The sequence below is a fragment of the Ranitomeya imitator genome, chromosome 2, assembly GCF_032444005.1.
Source record: "Ranitomeya imitator isolate aRanImi1 chromosome 2, aRanImi1.pri, whole genome shotgun sequence".
In the NCBI taxonomy this organism is placed as follows: domain Eukaryota; kingdom Metazoa; phylum Chordata; class Amphibia; order Anura; family Dendrobatidae; genus Ranitomeya; species Ranitomeya imitator.
The window spans coordinates 641,965,907-641,987,137 of NC_091283.1; the positions used below are offsets into that span (position 1 = coordinate 641,965,907).

The following is a 21,231-nucleotide window of genomic DNA, read 5'->3' on the forward strand; positions in this document are numbered from 1 at the left end:
TTCCTTTTTGGACTATCAGACACCTTTTTCAGCCGTACAACCCCCAAGTGTGAATATGTGAACAGCTGAATGGAGGTGGAAAGGGAAAGAGGAGGATGACGGACAGATCTTGTACTCGTCTGGCCATGTGAGGGAGTGGTCATGGTAAACCATTTTAGCAAGAGTACAAAGGGTGAGAGAAGCTGAGCTTGTGCTGCACTAGTACTGACGAGCCAAAATGTACCATGTAATCAGTGCTGGGAAAATGCTCCCATATTAAAAAGTTTAAACATGTTAGAGGGGAAAAAACAGCTATGACAGTTTCTGATGAGAAGGAATGTATAGTTCGAAAAAAACAGATACAGAAACTAATGTGATCACTTATACTTTTGTGCAGAAAAGTGTCCATGGCCTTTAAACTAGGGGATGTACGAAAGTCAGGGACTGACAACTATGGCTTTCAGAGGTCACTCCTACAAATTCGTTTTCAGATCCCTTATTGCTCCCATACGCGTGATGGAAACCAATATTTCTATTTGCTGCCACAACGTAAAGAAAAATATACAGATATAAAGAACTTGTTCTCCTTTCTATTATCAACTGCGTAATTCCATTAAAAACAAAACAAAAAAACCCTACACTTGCTCGAAAGCCATGGTTTACACTGTATGTAATTGATAGTGATGAGCAAGTGTACTCGTTGCTCGGGTTTTCCCAAGCACGCTCGGGTGACCTCCGAGTATTTATGACTGCTCGGAGATTTAGTTTTCATCGTGGCAGCTGAATGATTTACAGCTACTAGCCTGCTTAATTACATGTGGGGATTCCCTAGCAACCAGGCAACCCCCACATGTACTCAGGCTGGCTAGTAGCTGTAAATCATTCAGCTGCTGTGATGAAAACGAAATCTCCGAACAGTCATAAATACTCGGAGGTCGAGCGTGCTTGGGGAAAACCCAAGCAACGAGCATACTCTCTCATCACTAGTAATTATTCATACTGCTGCTGCGTGCCTGGCTGGCTTTTTGATCTATTGTCTAATTGATTTCATAATTGGATTACATTACAATTTGTATTGAAATGTTATAAACATATATAAATATACTTATATAAATCTTGTTTTATTCTTGACAGATGACTATACCATAAGCTCAGAGGGATATCTGATGTTTTCAGGTTTTACAGCAGATGATTGTGATATCAAATCAGAAATAGATGAAGACCATGCCAGTATCCAAGATATACATCCAGCCCTCCTCAGAAAACAACTATCATCGGATCCTTTTAAAGGGGTCCTTTCTTCTGCTTTATCAAAGACTGATATAAAAAATGAAAGTCCCAGAATGGTTGATGAATATCAAACAGATTGTTTAGGCGAAAAATTATTTTCATGTTTAGAATGTGGGAAATGTTTTAAACGTAAAAAATATCTTGTTAATCATCAGGGCATTCATACAGGAGCGAAGCCGTATACATGTTCAGAATGTGGGAAATGTTTTCATCGGAAAGGAAATCTTGTTTTACATCAGATAATTCACACAGGGGTAAAGCCATTTCCATGTTCAGAATGTGGGAAAAGTTATAGCGAGAAATCCAAACTTGTTGAACATCAAAGAAGTCACACAGGGGAAAAGCCATTTTCATGTTCAGAATGTGGGAAATCTTTTAATTGGAAAGCAAATCTTGTTTTACATCAGAAAATTCATACAGGGGATAAACCATTTTCATGTTCAGAATGTGGGAAAAGTTTTATTCGGAAAACAAATCTTGCTTTACATCAGATAATTCACACAGGGGAGAAGACCTTTTCATGTTCCGAATGTGGGGAATTTTTTATTTCAAAATCAAATCTTGTTAATCATCAGCGAGTTCACACAGGGAAAAAGCCATTTCCATGTCCGGAATGTGGTAAATGTTTTAACTGGAAAGCAAATCTTGTTGCACACCAGAGAATTCACATAGGGGAGAAGCCATTTTCATGTTCTGAATGTGGTAAATGTTTTTTAGAGAAATCATATCTTGTTACACATCAGAGAACTCACACAGGGGAGAAGCCATTTTCATGTTCAGAATGTGGGAAAAGTTTTAATCATAAATCAGATCTTGTTAAACATCAGAGAATTCACACAGGGGAGAAACCATTTTCATGTTCAGAGTGTGGAAAATGTTACAAGAATAAATCAGATTTAGTTGCACACCACAGAATCCACACAGGGGAAAAGCCATTTTCATGTTCCGAATGTGGGAAAAGTTTTAAACAGAAACCCAGTTTAGTTGCACATTTGAGAAATCACACAGGGGAGAAACCATTTCCATGTTCAGAATGTGGGGAATGTTTTAGTCGGAAAACACATCTTAAGAAACATCAGAAAATTCATACAGAGGAGAAGCCATTTTCATATTCAGAATGTGGGTAACATTTTACATACAGTAGAAATGATATTTGTTTCATACCAGAGAATTTTCACAGGATAGAAGCTATATTAGTGTGCTTAGTTGGGAACTGTTTTTAAATACATCTGTTTTAGTCATACACCAAATAATTTACACAAGAGAACCTATATTCATGTTCAGAATGTGGGAAATGTTTAAGCCAGAAATCAGATTTTGTTAGATATCAGAGAACTCACACAAAGATGAAACCATTTTCATGTTCAGAGAGTGGGAAAGATTTTAAATCTGAAATCATGTCTTGTCAACCATAGCAAATTCACACAGGGAAGTAGCCATTGTCTTCAATTTCAAGAATTTTATTGACCATGTGTAGAAGAAAATTAACATGTTGTAGTCTAGTAAACTCACATGTTTACAAGAGGAAGGGAAAACGGTTTAGAGCACTAAATGATTATCAGAAAATATATACAATAATCAATTACCATTAAAATTAGTATCCAAATATTTCACCAATATATGAACCGTGTGTATAAAATATTCAACATATATATGTTGTATACATTGTATAACTGCAGCTTAAGTGGGTTGTCTGCAGCTGCTGTGTTCCTTCCTATTTGACATCAGCTATGGAGTGAAGCTGCTATAATTTACCAGGAGAGTTGGTAACCATCCATTCCCAGTTTGTGTACTTTGTGCAATTAATAAAATGGCCTATTAAACCAGGTGCCCCATAGTCAAAGTTTAATTAAACCTCAATAACTCAGTGGGGTCACAACATGTAGGTGCAGTCAGTCACGGAAAAGCATACCTCCCAATTTTAAGACTGGGAAAAGAGAAATATATACTGGCATGCACACAAAAATAGTTCTTCTAGTGATGCCCTTTAGTGTCCCCATCCACTGCAGTACTTCTTTCATACAGTATGATGTGACCATGATGGTCATACACGCTTCAAAGTTGCCTCTTACACAGTATGATGTCCGCATGATAAATTCCCCACACATTTTTCTCCTTTAGTAGACCCCACATGCATATTAAGATGCTTACCAAGGTGCATTCCCTCACACAATGCGATTCCACCACAATGCCCCAATACAGTATGATGCCACCATCCATGGTCTCCAATACGGTAAGAAGTCCCCCCAGTGCCCGTATTACAGCATGAAGTATGAGAAGGCTAATGTGATGCCCTCAGGCTCCGTAGTACAGTATGAATTCCCATTTACACACAAAAATAAGAAAAATTGACATAATGAAAAAAATACTCATCTAAATGCATTTCCAAAATACGATACTCTTGTCTGTACTGTGTGGACACCAGGCATAATATGATAGCCTTGAACCTGTTGGTATGAAACTGACTCAATGCTGAATAGTGGAGCAAGGAGCTGACAGTTCCCTGCCCCACCATTATATTAAGTTTAGTGATGAGTGAGTATACTCGTTGCTCGGGTTTTCCCGAGCACGCTCGGGTGGTCTTCGAGTATTTGTGACTGCTCGGAGATTTAGTTTTCCTTGCCGCAGCTGCATGATTTGCAGCTACTAGACAGCTTGATTACATGTGGGGATTCCCTAACAACCAGGCAACCCCCACATATACTCAGGCTGGCTAGCAGCTGTAAATCATACAGCTGCTTCAACAAAAACTAAATCTCCGAGCACTTACAAATACTCAGAGACCACCCTAACATGCTCTGGAAAACCCGAGCAAGAGTATACTCGCTCATCACTAAGTTATCTTACTCCTGATTATACAGTAATTATTGAAGTTGGAACGCATCTATGCTCCCCCGGCTCACAGGACCCATTGGCGTTCGCTACAGCATAAGACTAATTAAGAATTAAATAGGTGTCTTGTCAATAGTTCAGATCACATACAGTAGCGGCTCTCCAAGTCTGATTTCAGATTTAGTGAAAGAGAGGCTTCGGACAACCCCTTTGAAACTTGTTAACAATTATTAAATATCTACTTTTACAACTTAGAGCCTTGTGTTTGGATGTTTATTTATTAGATGTATTGTAATATCCCTCCATGTGTATTGCACTGCTGCTGCAATTAAGGTACCGTCACATTTAGCGACGCTGCAGCGATCTAGACAACGATCCCGATCGCTGCAACGTTGCTGTGTGGTTGCTGGAGAGCTGTCACACAGACAGCTCTCCAGCGACCAACTATGCGAAGTCCCTTAGTAACCAGGGTAAACATCGGGTTACTAAGCGCAGGGCCGCGCTTAGTAACCCAATGTTTACCCTGGTTACCAGCGTAAACGTAAAAAAAACCAAACACTACATACTTACATTCCGGTGTATGTCCCCCGGCGCTGTGCTTCTCTGCACTGACTGTGAGCGCCAGCCGGAAAGCACAGCGGTGACGTCACCGCTGTGCTCTGCTTTCCGGCTGGCGCTTACACAGTGCAGAGAAGCACAGCGCCGGGGGACAGACAGTGTTTGTTTTTTTTTACGTTTACGCTGGTAACCAGGGTAAACATCGGGTTACTAAGCGCGGCCCTGCGCTTAGTAACCCGATGTTTACCCTGGTTACCAGTGAAGACATCGCTGAATCGGCGTCACACACGCCGATTCAGCGATGTCTGTGGGTGTCCAGCGACGAAATAAAGTTCTGGACTTTCTGCGCCGACCAACGATGGCACAGCAGGATCCTGATCGCTGCTGCCTGTCAAACTCAACGATATCGCTAGCCAGGACGCTGCAACGTCACGGATCGCTAGCGATATCGTTCAGTGTGAAGGTACCTTTAGTGGCAAAACAAGGTGCTCTGACTATTGCCTGGTACCAAAGGTAGAAAAATAAAAATGAAAGTTGCAAACTGCTCTGTAGTACACATAAGTAGCAAGTTGTTCCCACCTAAAGATGGATCTGTTAAATATTCAATATATCCAGCCTTTAAGGGATAAGGAGTAGAGATCATCCGTACATCGTCTGTCAGTTGTAGCTCTTTGCTTCTGTGCAAGAGTTCTGTGATGTCTCTGATGGTGAGTCCAAGTCTTCTTACAACTTCGAGAATTACATAGCACCACGGTGCAGATGAAAAGTGGTAATTTTGAATGTAAATCTCTTTTCTTTCCGTCCCATCAACAGCACAGCAAATGTGGAAATTCCTCACTCTGAGAGCTGATAGGACAAGTAGAAATTTTAGTTGACACATGAACACAATATAAAGTGCCCCATACTTATCCCCTTTATGTATTTACACTGTACGTCATCACTTATGGATTGACTACAGGTTCTCGACAGAATCGAGAGCTAGGGAATTTCCTGGCCAGGGACCCAAAACTTGAATACTTTGTTCACTAGGCCACTTTATCTATTAAATATACCGTATTTTTGTTTTGTAAGACGCACTTTATTTCCCCCAAATTTGGGGGGAAAATGGGGGTGCGTCTTACAAAGCAGATATACCGGTACCGTTGCAGGCTGGGATGAGGGGTTGTCCGCTGCCCAGGGTGTCACCCTCTGCCCAGGGTGATGCTTGCATCTCTGGTGCTGCGGGGAGCTCTGCTGACATTTTGAGAAAGGCCAGAGCCCCCGGTAGTTCGTCCATGCTTTCCCGTGCCACGGACTTCGGGGAAAATGGCCGCCGGGAGGCGGCACATGCGCAGATAAAGTTCTCGGCACCAAGATCTCAGGAGATGAGATTTCAGCGCTGAGATTGAGATCTCATCTCTCGAGATCTTGGTCCCGAGATCTCCATCTGCGCATGAGTCGCGCCTCGCTGCGGCCATTTTCCCGAATTCCATATTCCATCTCACAGGAAAGCATGGATGAACTGCCGGGGGGCTGTGGCCTTTCTCAAAATGTTGACAGAGCCTCCAGCAGCACCAGAGATGCAAGCATCACCGGAGACGCCCCCCTGCAGCACAGAATCCCCCCGCAGCACAGGACACCTGCACACCCCCTCATCCCAGCCTGCAGCAACGCTCCACTCCTGCCTCCTCCAGCAGCGACCCTGGGACCCCCCTTCACCGCAGCCACCACCCAAACCCCCCCCCCCCCCCCCCCCGGTAAGCAATAAGACGCATGGATTATAAGAAACAACACCAATTTATTAAAAAAAGGGTTTTTTCCTCAAAATTTGGGGTGCATCTTATAATCCGGATCGTCTTACAAAGCGAAAAATACGGTATGTTATATGTATATATTGTGTTACACAAGGAGGACTTCACAATAATTTTTTTAATAAAATAGCAGTTTATTGGATTATCTTCATAAAGTAGTTGTAGAAAAATATTTGAAGAAGTTATAGGAAAATAGTTTATTTATTCACTTTGAGTCTATTTGGTTGAAGAGAATATTTCATCCATCTTTCTTTACTGACTGTGTGTCGCTAAAATACCCCACACATGGACAACATAGGTGTTGGCTCGTAATGCACAGGGTGGGCCATTTATATGGATACACCTAAATAAAATGGGAATGGTTGGTGATATCCACTTCCTGTTTGCGGCACATTAGTAGATGGGAGAGGGGAAACTTTTCGAGATGGGTGGTGACCATGGCGGCCATTTTGAAGTTGGCCATTTTGTATCCAACTTTATTTTTTCCAATGGGAAGAGGGTCATGTGACACATCAAATGTAATGAGAATTTCAGAAGAAAAACAATGATATGCTTGGTTTTAACGTAACTATTCTTTCACATTTCTCACATGTCTACTTTACATCAGCACAATTTTGGAAACATATTTTTTTTGTTAGGACGTTACAAGGGTTAAAAGTTGACCAGTGATTTCTCATTTTTCCAATAAAATTTACAAAACCATTTTTTTTAGGGACCACCTCACATTTGAAGTGAGTTTGGGGGGGTCAATATAACAGAAGATACCCAAAAATGACACCATTCTAAAAACTGCACCCCTCCCCCTTCCACACACACAAAATTTACTTTGGAACCATTTTTTTTTCACAAGGGTATCAGGAGAAAGTGGACCACAAAATATGTTGTGCAGTTTCTCCAGAATACACCAATACCCGTATGTGGGGCAAAGCCACTGTTTGGGCGCATGGCAGAGCTCAGAGGAGAGGGAGCACGGTTTGACTTTTTGAACGTAAAATTGGCTGGAATCAATGGTGGCGCCATGTCGCGTTTGGAGACTCCTTGAGGTACCCAAACGGGAAACCCCCCAATTCTAACTCCAACCCTAATCCCAACACACCCCTAATCTCAACCCTAACCCCAACACTCCTAACCCTAATCCCAACCCTATCCAAAACCCTAACCCTACACACCCTTAACTGTAATCCCAACCATAGCCACAACCCTAACCCTAGCGCAACCCTGGCTTTAGCCCAACTTCCTTTAGCCCAACTCTAACCCTAATGGAAATAAATATATATATTTCTTCATTATTTTTACCGGGGGTGATGAAGGGGGGTTTTATTTACTATTTTTAATTTTTTTATCCAGCCTATGGCAGTTTTAATTGCAGCAGGATCCTACCTACCCATAAATTCTGGATTTTGGGCTCATACTCACCTGCGAGAAACTTGGATGAGTCTCGCACGTCAATGCCTGGCACTGCACCCGGCTCTCGAGAGCGGAGCATGCGGCTGCTTGTATTGCTATGCGGCCGCATGCTCCGCTCCTGAGTGCCGGGCATTGACATGCGAGACTCATCCGAGTTTCTCGAAGGTGAGTATGAGCCCTTAGGCTGAGCGAGGTATTCACAGTAGACACATTAGTTCAAGGCAAACTGGAGATCTCCTTGTCAGTGGTTGCTGGGCTTGCATGAATTGGTTGAATTATGTGCTAAATATCTCCATTTTTTTCTTATGAATAGCATTACTGCTCTAGATAATATTTCATACTCGTATGCTTTAGCATTACAGAGTGCAACTTTGTTATATATAGAGATGGCTACTCCTAGTTAACACCTGTACACACCAGTTTTCTGATTTGGAAGTGCCAGTTTTTTGTTATTTGTATATTTCACCTACTTAATGATCCCACCTCTCAATCATCCAATCTAATTCAGGGGGGTGCTGGGCTCTCGGTAATTTGATTTACAGCTCAGCTGTCCAATCTGAGATTTGGTGGTGCTAAGCTTCCTGCAGGTGTTCCTTGTTCCAAGTGATTACCCAGCTACTTAACCATGCTGTCAGGCCCAGATAGCTGCCAGTCATAGCTTTGAGCTCAGTATGGTGTGTTCTCTGTGCTTGTGCTCTGAATGCATGCAGACATTCTGATCTTCTATTGCTGGACCCTGGATTTGCCTATTGATTACCAGTTTGTATTACCCCTTTTGCCTTGACAGTCTGACCTTGGTATTTTGACTGTGACCTGACTAAACCTTTGTTTCTTCCCTCTGTTTATGACGTTCCCTCCTGGCTCTTGACCTCTGACTCCTTGACTTCCTTGACTCACAGCTTGTACGTGAGAAGTGACTCAGCGTCACAGCTTAGGCTACTTTCACACTAGCGTCGAAATCTCCCCGTCGCAATGCGTCGGGCAGAGATTCCGACGCTAGCATTTGACGCACTGCACAACGGGTGCAGCGGATGCATTTCTCCGGCGCATCCGCTGCCCCATTGTGAGGTGCGGGGAGGTGGGGGCGGAGTTCCGGCCGCGCATGCGCGGTCGGAAAAAGCGGTCCGTCAGGAGCAAAAAACGTTACATGTAACGTTTTTTGCTCCCGGCGGTCCGCCACAACACGGCGCAACCATCGCACGACGGTTGCGACGTGTGGCAAAGTGTCGCAATGCGTCGCTAATGTTAATCTATGGGGCAAAAACGCATCCTGCAAACAGGATGCGTTTTTTGCCATAAACGACGCATTGCGACGTCTGGCAAAAAACGCCAGTGTGAAAGTAGCCTTACTGCTGTGAGGATACAAATGAGTGATCCAGGGAGGCTAAAGAGCAGCTGTGGGACATAACACTACATCATTTGTGAGAGTAGTGGGTGGAAGGTAGGGTAGGCTTTTCAAATTCTGCATGAAAGGAGGGCTTATGATTCGTATGAATAAGCAAACATGAAGGGCAAGCTGGGCTGGCAAGTGCTCCAGAAATTAAACCATAGAATCCGAGAGGGTGGCCTAGATCAAAGACTGGACCTATTCAGATTTCTCTATTACTTAAGGCATTGGCTGCAGAGGAAGCTCAGCTGACCAACTGGTATGTGTTTATCAGAGCACAAACGAAGTGGGTGACCAATGCCAAGAGAGGCTGCCTGTGGAGAGGGGAGGTGGAGGGAGTCTTCCCTGAAAGAGGTCTAGAGAAAAAAAAGGCAAAAGGGGGGCATGAGTGTGCTTACCGGTACAATGAAGAGCTGTAAAACTACTGATTTAGGCTAAGTTCATACTTGCATTTGGCTGGTCTGCATGTGGCTCCGTACTTCCTCCCTTAATCTCCGCCTACTTCCACATGCATCCTGCGTACCTATCTTTAGCATTGGGTTCGTAGGGACAAGCGTTTGCGGATGTGCCCACATGCGGCGTTTTGACGTGCCCGCCGACCCCACGGAAACGCAACATGTAGGTATGCAGGACGCATGTGGAAGTAGGCAGAGCTTAATGGAGGAAGTACGAAGCCATACGCAGCCCAGCCAAACGCAAGTGTAAACCCTGGCCTTAGAGCAGCAAAATGGAGGCTTCTGAGATGCAGGATTTTTGAATGGCAGGAGAGGAGTCCTCAGGTCAGAAGCCCTTCTGACCCAAGTGTGATAGCATGTATTTCTGTGCAGCTATCACGCTCGGGTCAGGAGAGCCTCCGGCCAGTCCGAAGCATTGCATTACGATATTCGTCCGAGCTAAACATCTGTCTGTTTCCGAAGAAGGAGGTCTGCACACTGCAGGCAGGAACACAGACAGATGGGGCTGGAATATAGGAGCTGGCTTACTTGGTAAGAGGAACAAGGACCACAGTGGAAAGTTAAGAACTCCATACGTATGCTACATGGTTAAAAATTCATAGAAAATACCATAAAAATTTTCACTACCAATTTTACATTTTTTTAATATGGTAATAACATACAGACAACATGACAGCCCAAACTGCAGAAGTAACTTAACGGTGCCCTATAATCATGGTGCAAGATTCTTCTCTGAGAATGTTAGGGTAGTGAATGGCTGGCCTTAAAATGAACCTGTCATGTTAAATTTGGGGCTAATCTACACAATTAGCTGGCTGCCAGGAGGGAATTATGGCAACTTTATTCCTTCCACCAACCTCCCGTTTTCCATCATAGAAGTGTGGCCAACGCTACTTTAGTCACTGTTCAGTATATAGTGAGCGACAGCTGTAACCACTGACTGATAGCTAGCTCTGCATTGCAGCAGTACAGAGCCAGCGATCAGTCAGTGTCAATGCCTAATGATAGGCTAGATACAACATCATGACGACACAATGCTTAGTCAGTACAGGAGGCGGTGAAGATGCCTTTGAAGAAGCTACATCGGTGACTGGACAGACGAAGACAACTGGACCAGGGCTTTGTGGTGGGACAGGTAGGGCCAGGTAAATATTTTTTTTTTTTATTTTGTCTTACCTATATTTTTTAATACTTTGATTTCTGGAAAGACCGCAGAGTGTGATAATGCTCATTCAATTCACATTAAACAGATAAAATACTGATCAAATTTTCTGGCCTAATTCAAGTGTATCTGAATTTCTGTCCTAGCATTTAGTATTCATAGGCCCCTTCAATTTTTGTGCTGAGGTGTAAGTTTTCTTAATAAATTCATAAAAAAATTCTTAGCAGCAAAAATTGTGACCCAAGCAGAAGGGCAGCTGCACGACATCCGCCAAACATCAAAGTTCAAGCTTTGAGATCAGAGTCGTCCGATCTATCAATATATAAAGAGAATGAATCCATTCAGTAAACTGCGTACTGAGAAAAAAAATGGAAATGCCAGAATTAGTTTTTTGGTCCTGGCAACATTGTAATAAAATGCAATAACTGGAGATCAAAAGATCGTATACACACCATAATTTTATCAATAAAAACATCAACTTGGTGCGCAAAAAATAAGCCCTCATCTAGCCCCAGATCCCGAAAAATGGAGACGCTACAAGTATCGGAAAATTGCAAAAAAAAAAATAATTTTTTTTTTAAATTTTGCAATTTTTTTTCACCACTTAAATAAAAAAAAAACCTAGACATGTTTAATGTCTATGAACTCGTAATGACCTGCAAAGAATCATAATGGCAGGTGAGTTTTAGCATTTAGTGAACATGGTAAAAAAAATTCCAAAAAACAATTGTGAAATTGCACTTTTTTTTTCAATTTCACCAAATTTGGATTTTTTTTCTCATTTTCCAGTACATGATATGGTAAAATCAATGATGCCATTCAAAAGTACAACTCGTCCCGCAAAAAAAAAAAAAAAAAGCCCTCACATGGCCATATTGATGGAAAAATAAGGGTATGTGCACACGCTGCGGATCTGCAGCGGTTTACCATGAGTTTACAGTACCATGTTAACCTATGGGAAACGAAGTCTGCACTGCACATGCTGCGGAAAAAACGCGCGGAAACGCAGCGGTTTACATTCCGCAGCATGTCAAATCTTTGTCCGGATTCTGCTGTGGTTTTACACCTGCTCCAATAGAAAACTGCCGGTGTAAAGCCGCAGCGGAATCCGCAGTAGAAACTGCAATAAATCCACAGGGAAAAACGCAGCGATTTTGCACTGCGGTTTTTTCAAATCCGCTGCGGAAAAATCTGCAGTCCACCAGAATACGTGTGCACGTACCCTAAAAAGAGTTATGGCTCTGGGAAGAAGGGAAGCAAAAAATGGAAATGCACAAATGGAAATACCCCTGGTCCTTAAGGAGTTAATGCCTTGTGATTGTACCTTTTCTTTATAAATTTAATAAAGACAAAGTTAACAAAAACCTCAAGTGATGCAGAATCAATATTTGTCTCTTAGGCCGGCCTCACACTCAGCGTATAAAAATACGATCCGTAATTTACGGCCGTAATACGCAGATAAGTCCCCAAAATAGTGATCCGTATCTCATCCGTAGGCAGGGTGTGTCAGCGTATTTTGCGCATGGCATCCTCCGTATGTAATCCGTATGGCATCCGTACTGCGAGATTTTCTCGTAGGCTTGCAAAACCGACATACGGACATACAATGGATCCATGTTCTCAAAAAATCGTAAAAACAAATATACTGTATATATATATATATATATGTATATATATATATATATATATATATCTATCAGTGAGACATATATATATATATAGTATTTCATACAGCGCTAGATAGCTTAAAAGCCGGAACTTTTCAGAATATTTTCCCACGCTCGAGTTCATATGAGGACATCCAGCAGAGGGCGCCTCACCGCAACTGAAGGTAACTACAGGTCATTGACCTACTTTCCATTCATTCCCTGGGGTTTCACTGGTTGGAGCACAGCTGCATTAGCAGAGCTCCTGCTTGTAAAATTAGTTAACCCCTTCAGATGGATTTACAGCGTGGGACGAGACTGATCATCAGAAGGTATGGGATATTGTTTTTTTATTTTACCTTTTTTACAGAGTGAGGGTCTTCAGGTGAATTACCAGTATAATAAACTATTCCAACAACCTGTGTATTTATTTCATTAAAAGACTTTGTAATAATGTGTGTGTTTTTTAACCATTTTATACTATTGAATTAATAATGGATAGGTGTCATAATTGACGCCTCTCCATTATTGATCTGGCTTAATGTCACCTTACAATAGCAAAGTGGCATTAACCCTTCATTACCCCATATCCCACCGCTACACGGGAATGGGAAGAGAGTGGCCAAGTGCCAGAATAGGCGCACCTTCCAGATGTGCCTTTTCTGGGGTGGCTGGGGGCTGATGTTTTTAGCCAGGGGGGGGGGGGGGGGGCAATAACCATGGACCCTCTCCAGGCTATTAATATCTGCCCTCAGTCACTTGCTTTACTACTCTGGCGGAGAAAATTGCGCGGGAGCCCACGCCATTTTTTTCTGCGATTTAACCCTTTAAATTAATAGCTAGAGCGCCAAATTTTTGCACATACACACTACTAACATCAGTAGTGTGGAATATGCAAAAAAAATGGGGATATGAGATGGTGTACTGTATGTAAACCATGTCTCATATCATGTCGGGTTTGGGAAGGAGATAGCAAAAGCCGGCAATTGAACTACCGGCTTTTAAGCTGTCTAGCGCTGTATGAAATATCAATATATATACATATATGTGTCTCACTGACATATATATATACCCCTATACTATGTGTAGACATTTATTTTAGCTATTCTAGTCTAACCTGTCGGTGTGATTTTACTGTACACACACTGAATTGCCGGCTTTTCTCTTTAACACCGCTGCGTATTTCTCGCAAGTTACACTGCTGGTCCGTGTGTAATCCGTATTTTTCTGGCCCCCATAGACTTTCATTGGTGTATTTTTTGCGCAATACGGTGACAAACGCAGCATGCTGCTATTTTCTACGGCCGTAGAAGACCGTATAATACGGATCAGTAAAATACGGCTGATAGGAGCTGGGGCATAGAGAAGCATTGTACCGTATGCAATCCGTATTTTCAGCACCTCTCTTACGTCCGTAAAACACGCTAGTGTGAGGCCAGCCTTAGGCCGATGTCTACATGCACATATCTTCATAAAATTACAGGAACCATTGCTTGATGGCCGCACAATAACCATAAGTTCACATTATATGTTATTTTAACTTTACCATTTTGTTCTTTTTCTTGTATTATACAAATATTCTTAATAGAAATAGGAAATAAATTGCCAGAACTGGAGAGATCAAGAATCTGGTATTAAGTTGGAAATATATATTTCTGTGACTATTGACGTTAGCTATCTAGAGCATGCATATTCATATTGTGCTTTGTGATTGTTCACACTGGAAATCTTTTTACTTGGATGCAGCAGGCACACATACTGTAGCTTAGTACAGGCTCTGCGTGAGACAGAACGACAGTCAGCTCTTCGTACTGCTGAGTGATTATTTGTGCTGGAGCACAGTAGACCTGAGTGTGGTTCACAGGAGGAAGGGGCAGTACAGCAGCGTTGGCAGCGCTACACTCGATTTGTCAATGCTAATGTTTTTTTGGTCCAGCTAATAATTCTCATTTGAATTGATAGTCTTGAATTGCAGCCTGTTTGCGAATACATCTCATACTGTGCCTGTTCTAAACTATTGTGGCGTGTGATATTCTTTCCCCTGTGGGTTGCTGCCTACTTATGATTGTTGAGCATCTTACAGGGGAAGAAGTACACGCCTCCAGTGAAATCTCACTGGTAATGCCCACTTGGACTTTTAAAAAAATGAAGTATTTAGGAGCAAAATAATTTGATCACTAATATTTCGGCAATGGAGAGGCAAAATCAAACGTTTTATCCTACTCTGCAGCACCTATTACATAATGTGTCCAGTTCAACATGAAATATTTGGTGAAAGGTTCTTTATAATGGATTCAACGGTGATTGAGGAAATGTTGGGTGCTCTGCCTCACGATAAATTTTAGATTCTCAACCGAAATTATTTCTTGCAAAAACATTTAACCAATGCATGCCCTCAGGTGCAGAAGAACGTGGGCTGTTTCCTGATTCTTGCAAATGTTCACTGTACCCTGACTTTCAAGGCCCACTGGGTCAGTGGTTTGGCCCCTCAGCAGCCATGCAAGACTTTAGTTAAGTCAGGTGGTGACAACTCCACGATTGGGCACTTGGTCTGGTTGCAACATCAAGATTCACTTCTCCATCTGCTGCTACACATCATTCTCAATGGGTATCTTCCTTCACCAGTAGTAAAAGGGCAGAATGTTTCCTCCACTTTCTACCTTCAGGCTATGTGCCCCCGTTGCGGATTTACCTGTGGATTAACCGTGGACCACAGGAGGCAGTAATGGCAGACACTAACAGCTTTTAGAAAAAGGGCTGGGAGATTTCTTTGACACACATAACATTGAGGGTTACAGTTAAATTAGTGATGAAATGTACAATTGGTGGAGAAAGGTTGGATTTGATGAACCGGGGTCTTTTTACCACCTATGTAAGTGCCTGATGAAGATTTGCCCATCTGGTCCCTTCCCACAGAAGAGTAACTACCCCAAATTACTGATAAATGTTCTGCCAAGTATGATAGAAAGGGGTCAGAACATAGACTGGATTGTTGTACATTGTTTTTGTGTAGACTGTAAAGGTCATATTACATATGATGACCACTGTCCACTGCCAACATTGTACCAACAGTTGTGCTGGCCCAAGTCTTCAGTTTGGCTTTAGTGCCTTCTATTTTGTACATATAGGGTGCTGCCCCCTGTTGGGCTGTGCAGCCATCTATTTAGTTTTCCATAGGCTGGTGTGGAGCAGTTGTGTACGGATCTTGCTCTCCCCCACTAATGTTGAGACCTGCTGACACATAGGGAAGTGAACTACTAGAGTTCAGCACCATCCTGATGGTGTACACCATTTTGTGGTGTAATGGCTGGTTTTGATCATAAGTGTCAGCTATGTATCCTATGTTAGTTACACGTACTATTACTATTTATTTACTGCAGGGTATCTATTCAATGTTTTTACTCTAGGTTTTGTCTGTTACTGGCCACAGTGTGAATGTACACCTACACATTGCACTTATTCCAGCATGTATGACGGTTTATTTCTTCAGTTTAACATGATGTAACGAGAATGATCGATATAGATAACATATAGCTTACATTACATCATGTATAGCAATGTAATAAGTGCTAGCGGTACGCCGGCAGCTCTGCTCCATCCGCGTCCTACACCCTCAGCTCTGCTCCATCCGCGTCCTACACCCTCAGCTCTGCTCCATCCGCGTCCTACACCAGCAGCTCTGCTCTCTCCATGTCCTACACCCGCAGCTCTGCTCCTTCCTATGCCTGCAGTTCTGCTCCATCCGTGTCCTACACCCTCACCTGTGCTTTGTCCGCGCCCTACACCCGCAGCTCTGCTCCCTCCGTGTCCTACACCCGCAGCTCTGCTCCCTCCGTGTCCTACACCCGCAGCTCTGCTCCTTCCTATGCCTGCAATTCTGCTCCATCCGTGTCCTAGCTCTGCTCCATCTGCGTCCTACACCCTCAGCTCTGCTCCATCCGCATCCTACACCTTCGGCTCTGCTCTGTCCGTGTCCTACACCCTCATCTCTGCTCTGTCCGTGCCCTACACCCGCAGCTCTGCTCCTTCCTATGCCTGCAGTTCTGCTCCACCCGTGTCCTAGCTCTGCTCCATCCGCGTCCTACACCAGCAGCTGTGCTCCCTCCGTTTCGTACACCCGCAGCTCTGGTCCTTCCATGTCCTACACCCTCAGTTCTGCTGTGTAAGTGTCCTACCCCCGCAACACAGCTCCATCCGCGTCCTACACCCTCAGCTCTGCTCCATCTGCGTGCTACACCAGCAGCTCTGCTCCCTCCGTGTCTTACACCCGCAGCTCTGCTCCTTCCTATGCCTGCAGTTCTGCTCCATCCGTGTCCTACACCCTCAGCTCTGCTCCGTTCTCGTCCTACACCCTCAGCTCTGCTCCATAAGCGTTCTACGCCCGCAGCTCTGCTCCATAATTGTTTCAGGCCCGCAGCGTTCTCCAGTCCGTGTTGTCCACCAGCAGCTCTGCTCCATCCGCATAGCACATCCTAAGCTCTGCTCCATAAGCGTTCTACGCCCGCAGCACTGCTCATTCCGTGTTCTATACCCGCAGCTCTGCTCCATCCGCATGGCACACCAGCAGTTCTGCTACGTCCATGTCCTAAAACCGCAGCTATGTTCCTTCCTACGCCCGCAGTTCTGCTCCGTACAAGTCCTACACCCATAGCTATGCTCTTTCCTATGCCCGCAGCTCTGCTCCGTACACATCATACACCCGCAATTCTGCTCTGTACACATCATACACCCGCAATTCTGCTCTGTACACATCATACGCCAGCAGCTCTGCTCAGTACACATCATACACCCGCAGCTCTGCTCCGTACACATCATACACCCGCAGCTCTGCTCCGTACACATCATACGCCCGCAGCTCTGCTCCGTACACATCATACGCCCGCAGCTCTGCTCCGTACACATCATACGCCCGCAGCTCTGCTCCGTACACATCATACGCCCGCAGCTCTGCTCCGTACACATCATACGCCCGCAGCTCTGCTCTGTACACATCATACACCCGCAGCTCTGCTCTGTACACATCATACACCCGCAGCTCTGCTCAGTACACATCATACACCCGCAGCTCTGCTCTGTACACATCATACACCCTCAGCTCTGCTCTGTACACATCATACACCCGCAGCTCTGCTCTGTACACATCATACACCCGCAGCTCTGCTCAGTACACATCATACACCCGCAGCTCTGCTCTGTACACATCATACACCCTCAGCTCTGCTCTGTACACATCATACACCCGCAGCTCTGCTCTGTACACATCATACACCCGCAGCTCTGCTCTGTACACATCATACACCCGCAGCTCTGCTCTGTACACATCATACACCCGCAGCACTGCTCTGTACACATCATACACCCGCAGCTCTGCTCTGTACACATCATACACCCGCAGCTCTGCTCAGTACACATCATACACCCGCAGCACTGCTCTGTACACATCATACACCCGCAGCTCTGCTCTGTACACATCATACACCCGCAGCACTGCTCAGTACACATCATACGCCCGCAGCTCTGCTCAGTACACATCATACACCCGCAGCTCTGCTCTGTACACATCATACACCCGCAGCTCTGCTCTGTACACATCATACACCCGCAGCTCTGCTCTGTACACATCATACACCCGCAGCTCTGCTCTGTACACATCATACGCCCGCAGCACTGCTCAGTACACATCATACGCCCGCAGCTCTGCTCAGTACACATCATACACCCGCAGCTCTGCTCTGTACACATCATACACCCGCAGCTCTGCTCAGTACACATCATACACCCGCAGCTCTGCTCTATACACATCATACACCCGCAGCTCTGCTCAGTACACATCATACGCCCGCAGCTCTGCTCTATACACATCATACACCCGCAGCTCTGCTCAGTACACATCATACACCCGCAGCTCTGCTCAGTACACATCATACACCCGCAGCTCTGCTCTGTACACATCATACACCCGCAGCTCTGCTCTGTACACATCATACACCCGCAGCACTGCTCAGTACACATCATACACCCGCAGCTCTGCTCAGTACACATCATACACCCGCAGCTCTGCTCTGTACACATCATACACCCGCAGCTCTGCTCTGTACACATCATACACCCGCAGCTCTGCTCTGTACACATCATACACCCGCAGCACTGCTCAGTACACATCATACGCCCGCAGCTCTGCTCAGTACACATCATACACCCGCAGCTCTGCTCTGTACACATCATACACCCGCAGCTCTGCTCAGTACACATCATACACCCGCAGCTCTGCTCTATACACATCATACACCCGCAGCTCTGCTCAGTACACATCATACGCCCGCAGCTCTGCTCTATACACATCATACACCCGCAGCTCTGCTCAGTACACATCATACACCCGCAGCTCTGCTCAGTACACATCATACACCCGCAGCTCTGCTCAGTACACATCATACACCCGCAGCTCTGCTCAGTACACATCATACACCCGCAGCACTGCTCTGTACACATCATACACCCGCAGCTCTGCTCTGTACACATCATACACCCGCAGCTCTGCTCAGTACACATCATACACCCGCAGCACTGCTCTGTACACATCATACACCCGCAGCTCTGCTCTGTACACATCATACACCCGCAGCTCTGCTCAGTACACATCATACACCCGCAGCTCTGCTCTGTACACATCATACACCCGCAGCTCTGCTCAGTACACATCATACACCCGCAGCTCTGCTCTGTACACATCATACACCCGCAGCTCTGCTCTGTACACATCATACACCCGCAGCTCTGCTCTGTACACATCATACACCCGCAGCTCTGCTCTGTACACATCATACACCCGCAGCTCTGCTCAGTACACATCATACACCCGCAGCTCTGCTCTGTACACATCATACACCCGCAGCTCTGCTCAGTACACATCATACACCCGCAGCTCTGCTCTGTACACATCATACACCCGCAGCTCTGCTCAGTACACATCATACACCCGCAGCTCTGCTCAGTACACATCATACGCCCGCAGCTCTGCTCAGTACACATCATACGCCCGCAGCACTGCTCAGTACACATCATACGCCCGCAGCTCTGCTCTGTACACATCATACACCCGCAGCTCTGCTCTATACACATCATACACCCGCAGCTCTGCTCTGTACACATCATACACCCGCAGCTCTGCTCTGTACACATCATACACCCGCAGCTCTGCTCAGTACACATCACACACCCGCAGCTCTGCTCTGTACACATCATACGCCCGCAGCTCTGCTCTGTACACATCATACGCCCGCAGCTCTGCTCTATACACATCATACACCCGCAGCTCTGCTCTGTACACATCATACGCCCGCAGCTCTGCTCTATACACATCATACACCCGCAGCTCTGCTCTGTACACATCATACACCCGCAGCTCTGCTCTATACACATCATACACCCGCAGCTCTGCTCTGTACACATCATACACCCGCAGCTCTGCTCTATACACATCATACACCCGCAGCACTGCTCCGTACACATCATACGCCCGCAGCTCTGCTCCGTACACATCATACACCCGCAGCTCTGCTCTGTACACATCATACACCCGCAGCTCTGCTCAGTACACATCATACACCCGCAGCTCTGCTCTGTACACATCATACACCCGCAGCTCTGCTCAGTACACATCATACACCCGCAGCTCTGCTCTGTACACATCATACACCCTCAGCTCTGCTCTGTACACATCATACACCCGCAGCTCTGCTCTGTACACATCATACACCCGCAGCTCTGCTCAGTACACATCATACACCCGCAGCTCTGCTCTGTACACATCATACACCCTCAGCTCTGCTCTGTACACATCATACACCCGCAGCTCTGCTCTGTACACATCATACACCCGCAGCTCTGCTCTGTACACATCATACACCCGCAGCTCTGCTCTGTACACATCATACACCCGCAGCACTGCTCTGTACACATCATACACCCGCAGCTCTGCTCTGTACACATCATACACCCGCAGCTCTGCTCAGTACACATCATACACCCGCAGCACTGCTCTGTACACATCATACACCCGCAGCTCTGCTCTGTACACATCATACACCCGCAGCACTGCTCAGTACACATCATACGCCCGCAGCTCTGCTCAGTACACATCATACACCCGCAGCTCTGCTCTGTACACATCATACACCCGCAGCTCTGCTCTGTACACATCATACACCCGCAGCTCTGCTCTGTACACATCATACACCCGCAGCTCTGCTCTGTACACATCATACACCCGCAGCACTGCTCAGTACACATCATACGCCCGCAGCTCTGCTCAGTACACATCATACACCCGCAGCTCTGCTCTGTACACATCATACACCCGCAGCTCTGCTCAGTACACATCATACACCCGCAGCTCTGCTCTATACACATCATACACCCGCAGCTCTGCTCAGTACACATCATACGCCCGCAGCTCTGCTCTATACACATCATACACCCGCAGCTCTGCTCAGTACACATCATACACCCGCAGCTCTGCTCAGTACACATCATACACCCGCAGCTCTGCTCAGTACACATCATACACCCGCAGCTCTGCTCTGTACACATCATACACCCGCAGCTCTGCTCTGTACACATCATACACCCGCAGCACTGCTCAGTACACATCATACACCCGCAGCTCTGCTCAGTACACATCATACACCCGCAGCTCTGCTCTGTACACATCATACACCCGCAG

At 45.4% G+C, this 21,231-nt stretch overlaps 1 protein-coding gene across 1 annotated transcript in view; it reads left to right on the top strand.

Annotated features, from left to right (window-relative positions):
• LOC138666771 (zinc finger protein 585A-like) overlaps positions 1–21,231 on the top strand; it is a 128,926-nt gene that overhangs the window by 69,014 nt on the left and 38,681 nt on the right. The window contains exon 8 of the mRNA XM_069754944.1: positions 1,114–2,392. Coding sequence (XP_069611045.1) covers positions 1,114–2,392 — 1,279 coding nt within the window. The remainder of the gene's footprint in view (positions 1–1,113; positions 2,393–21,231) is intronic.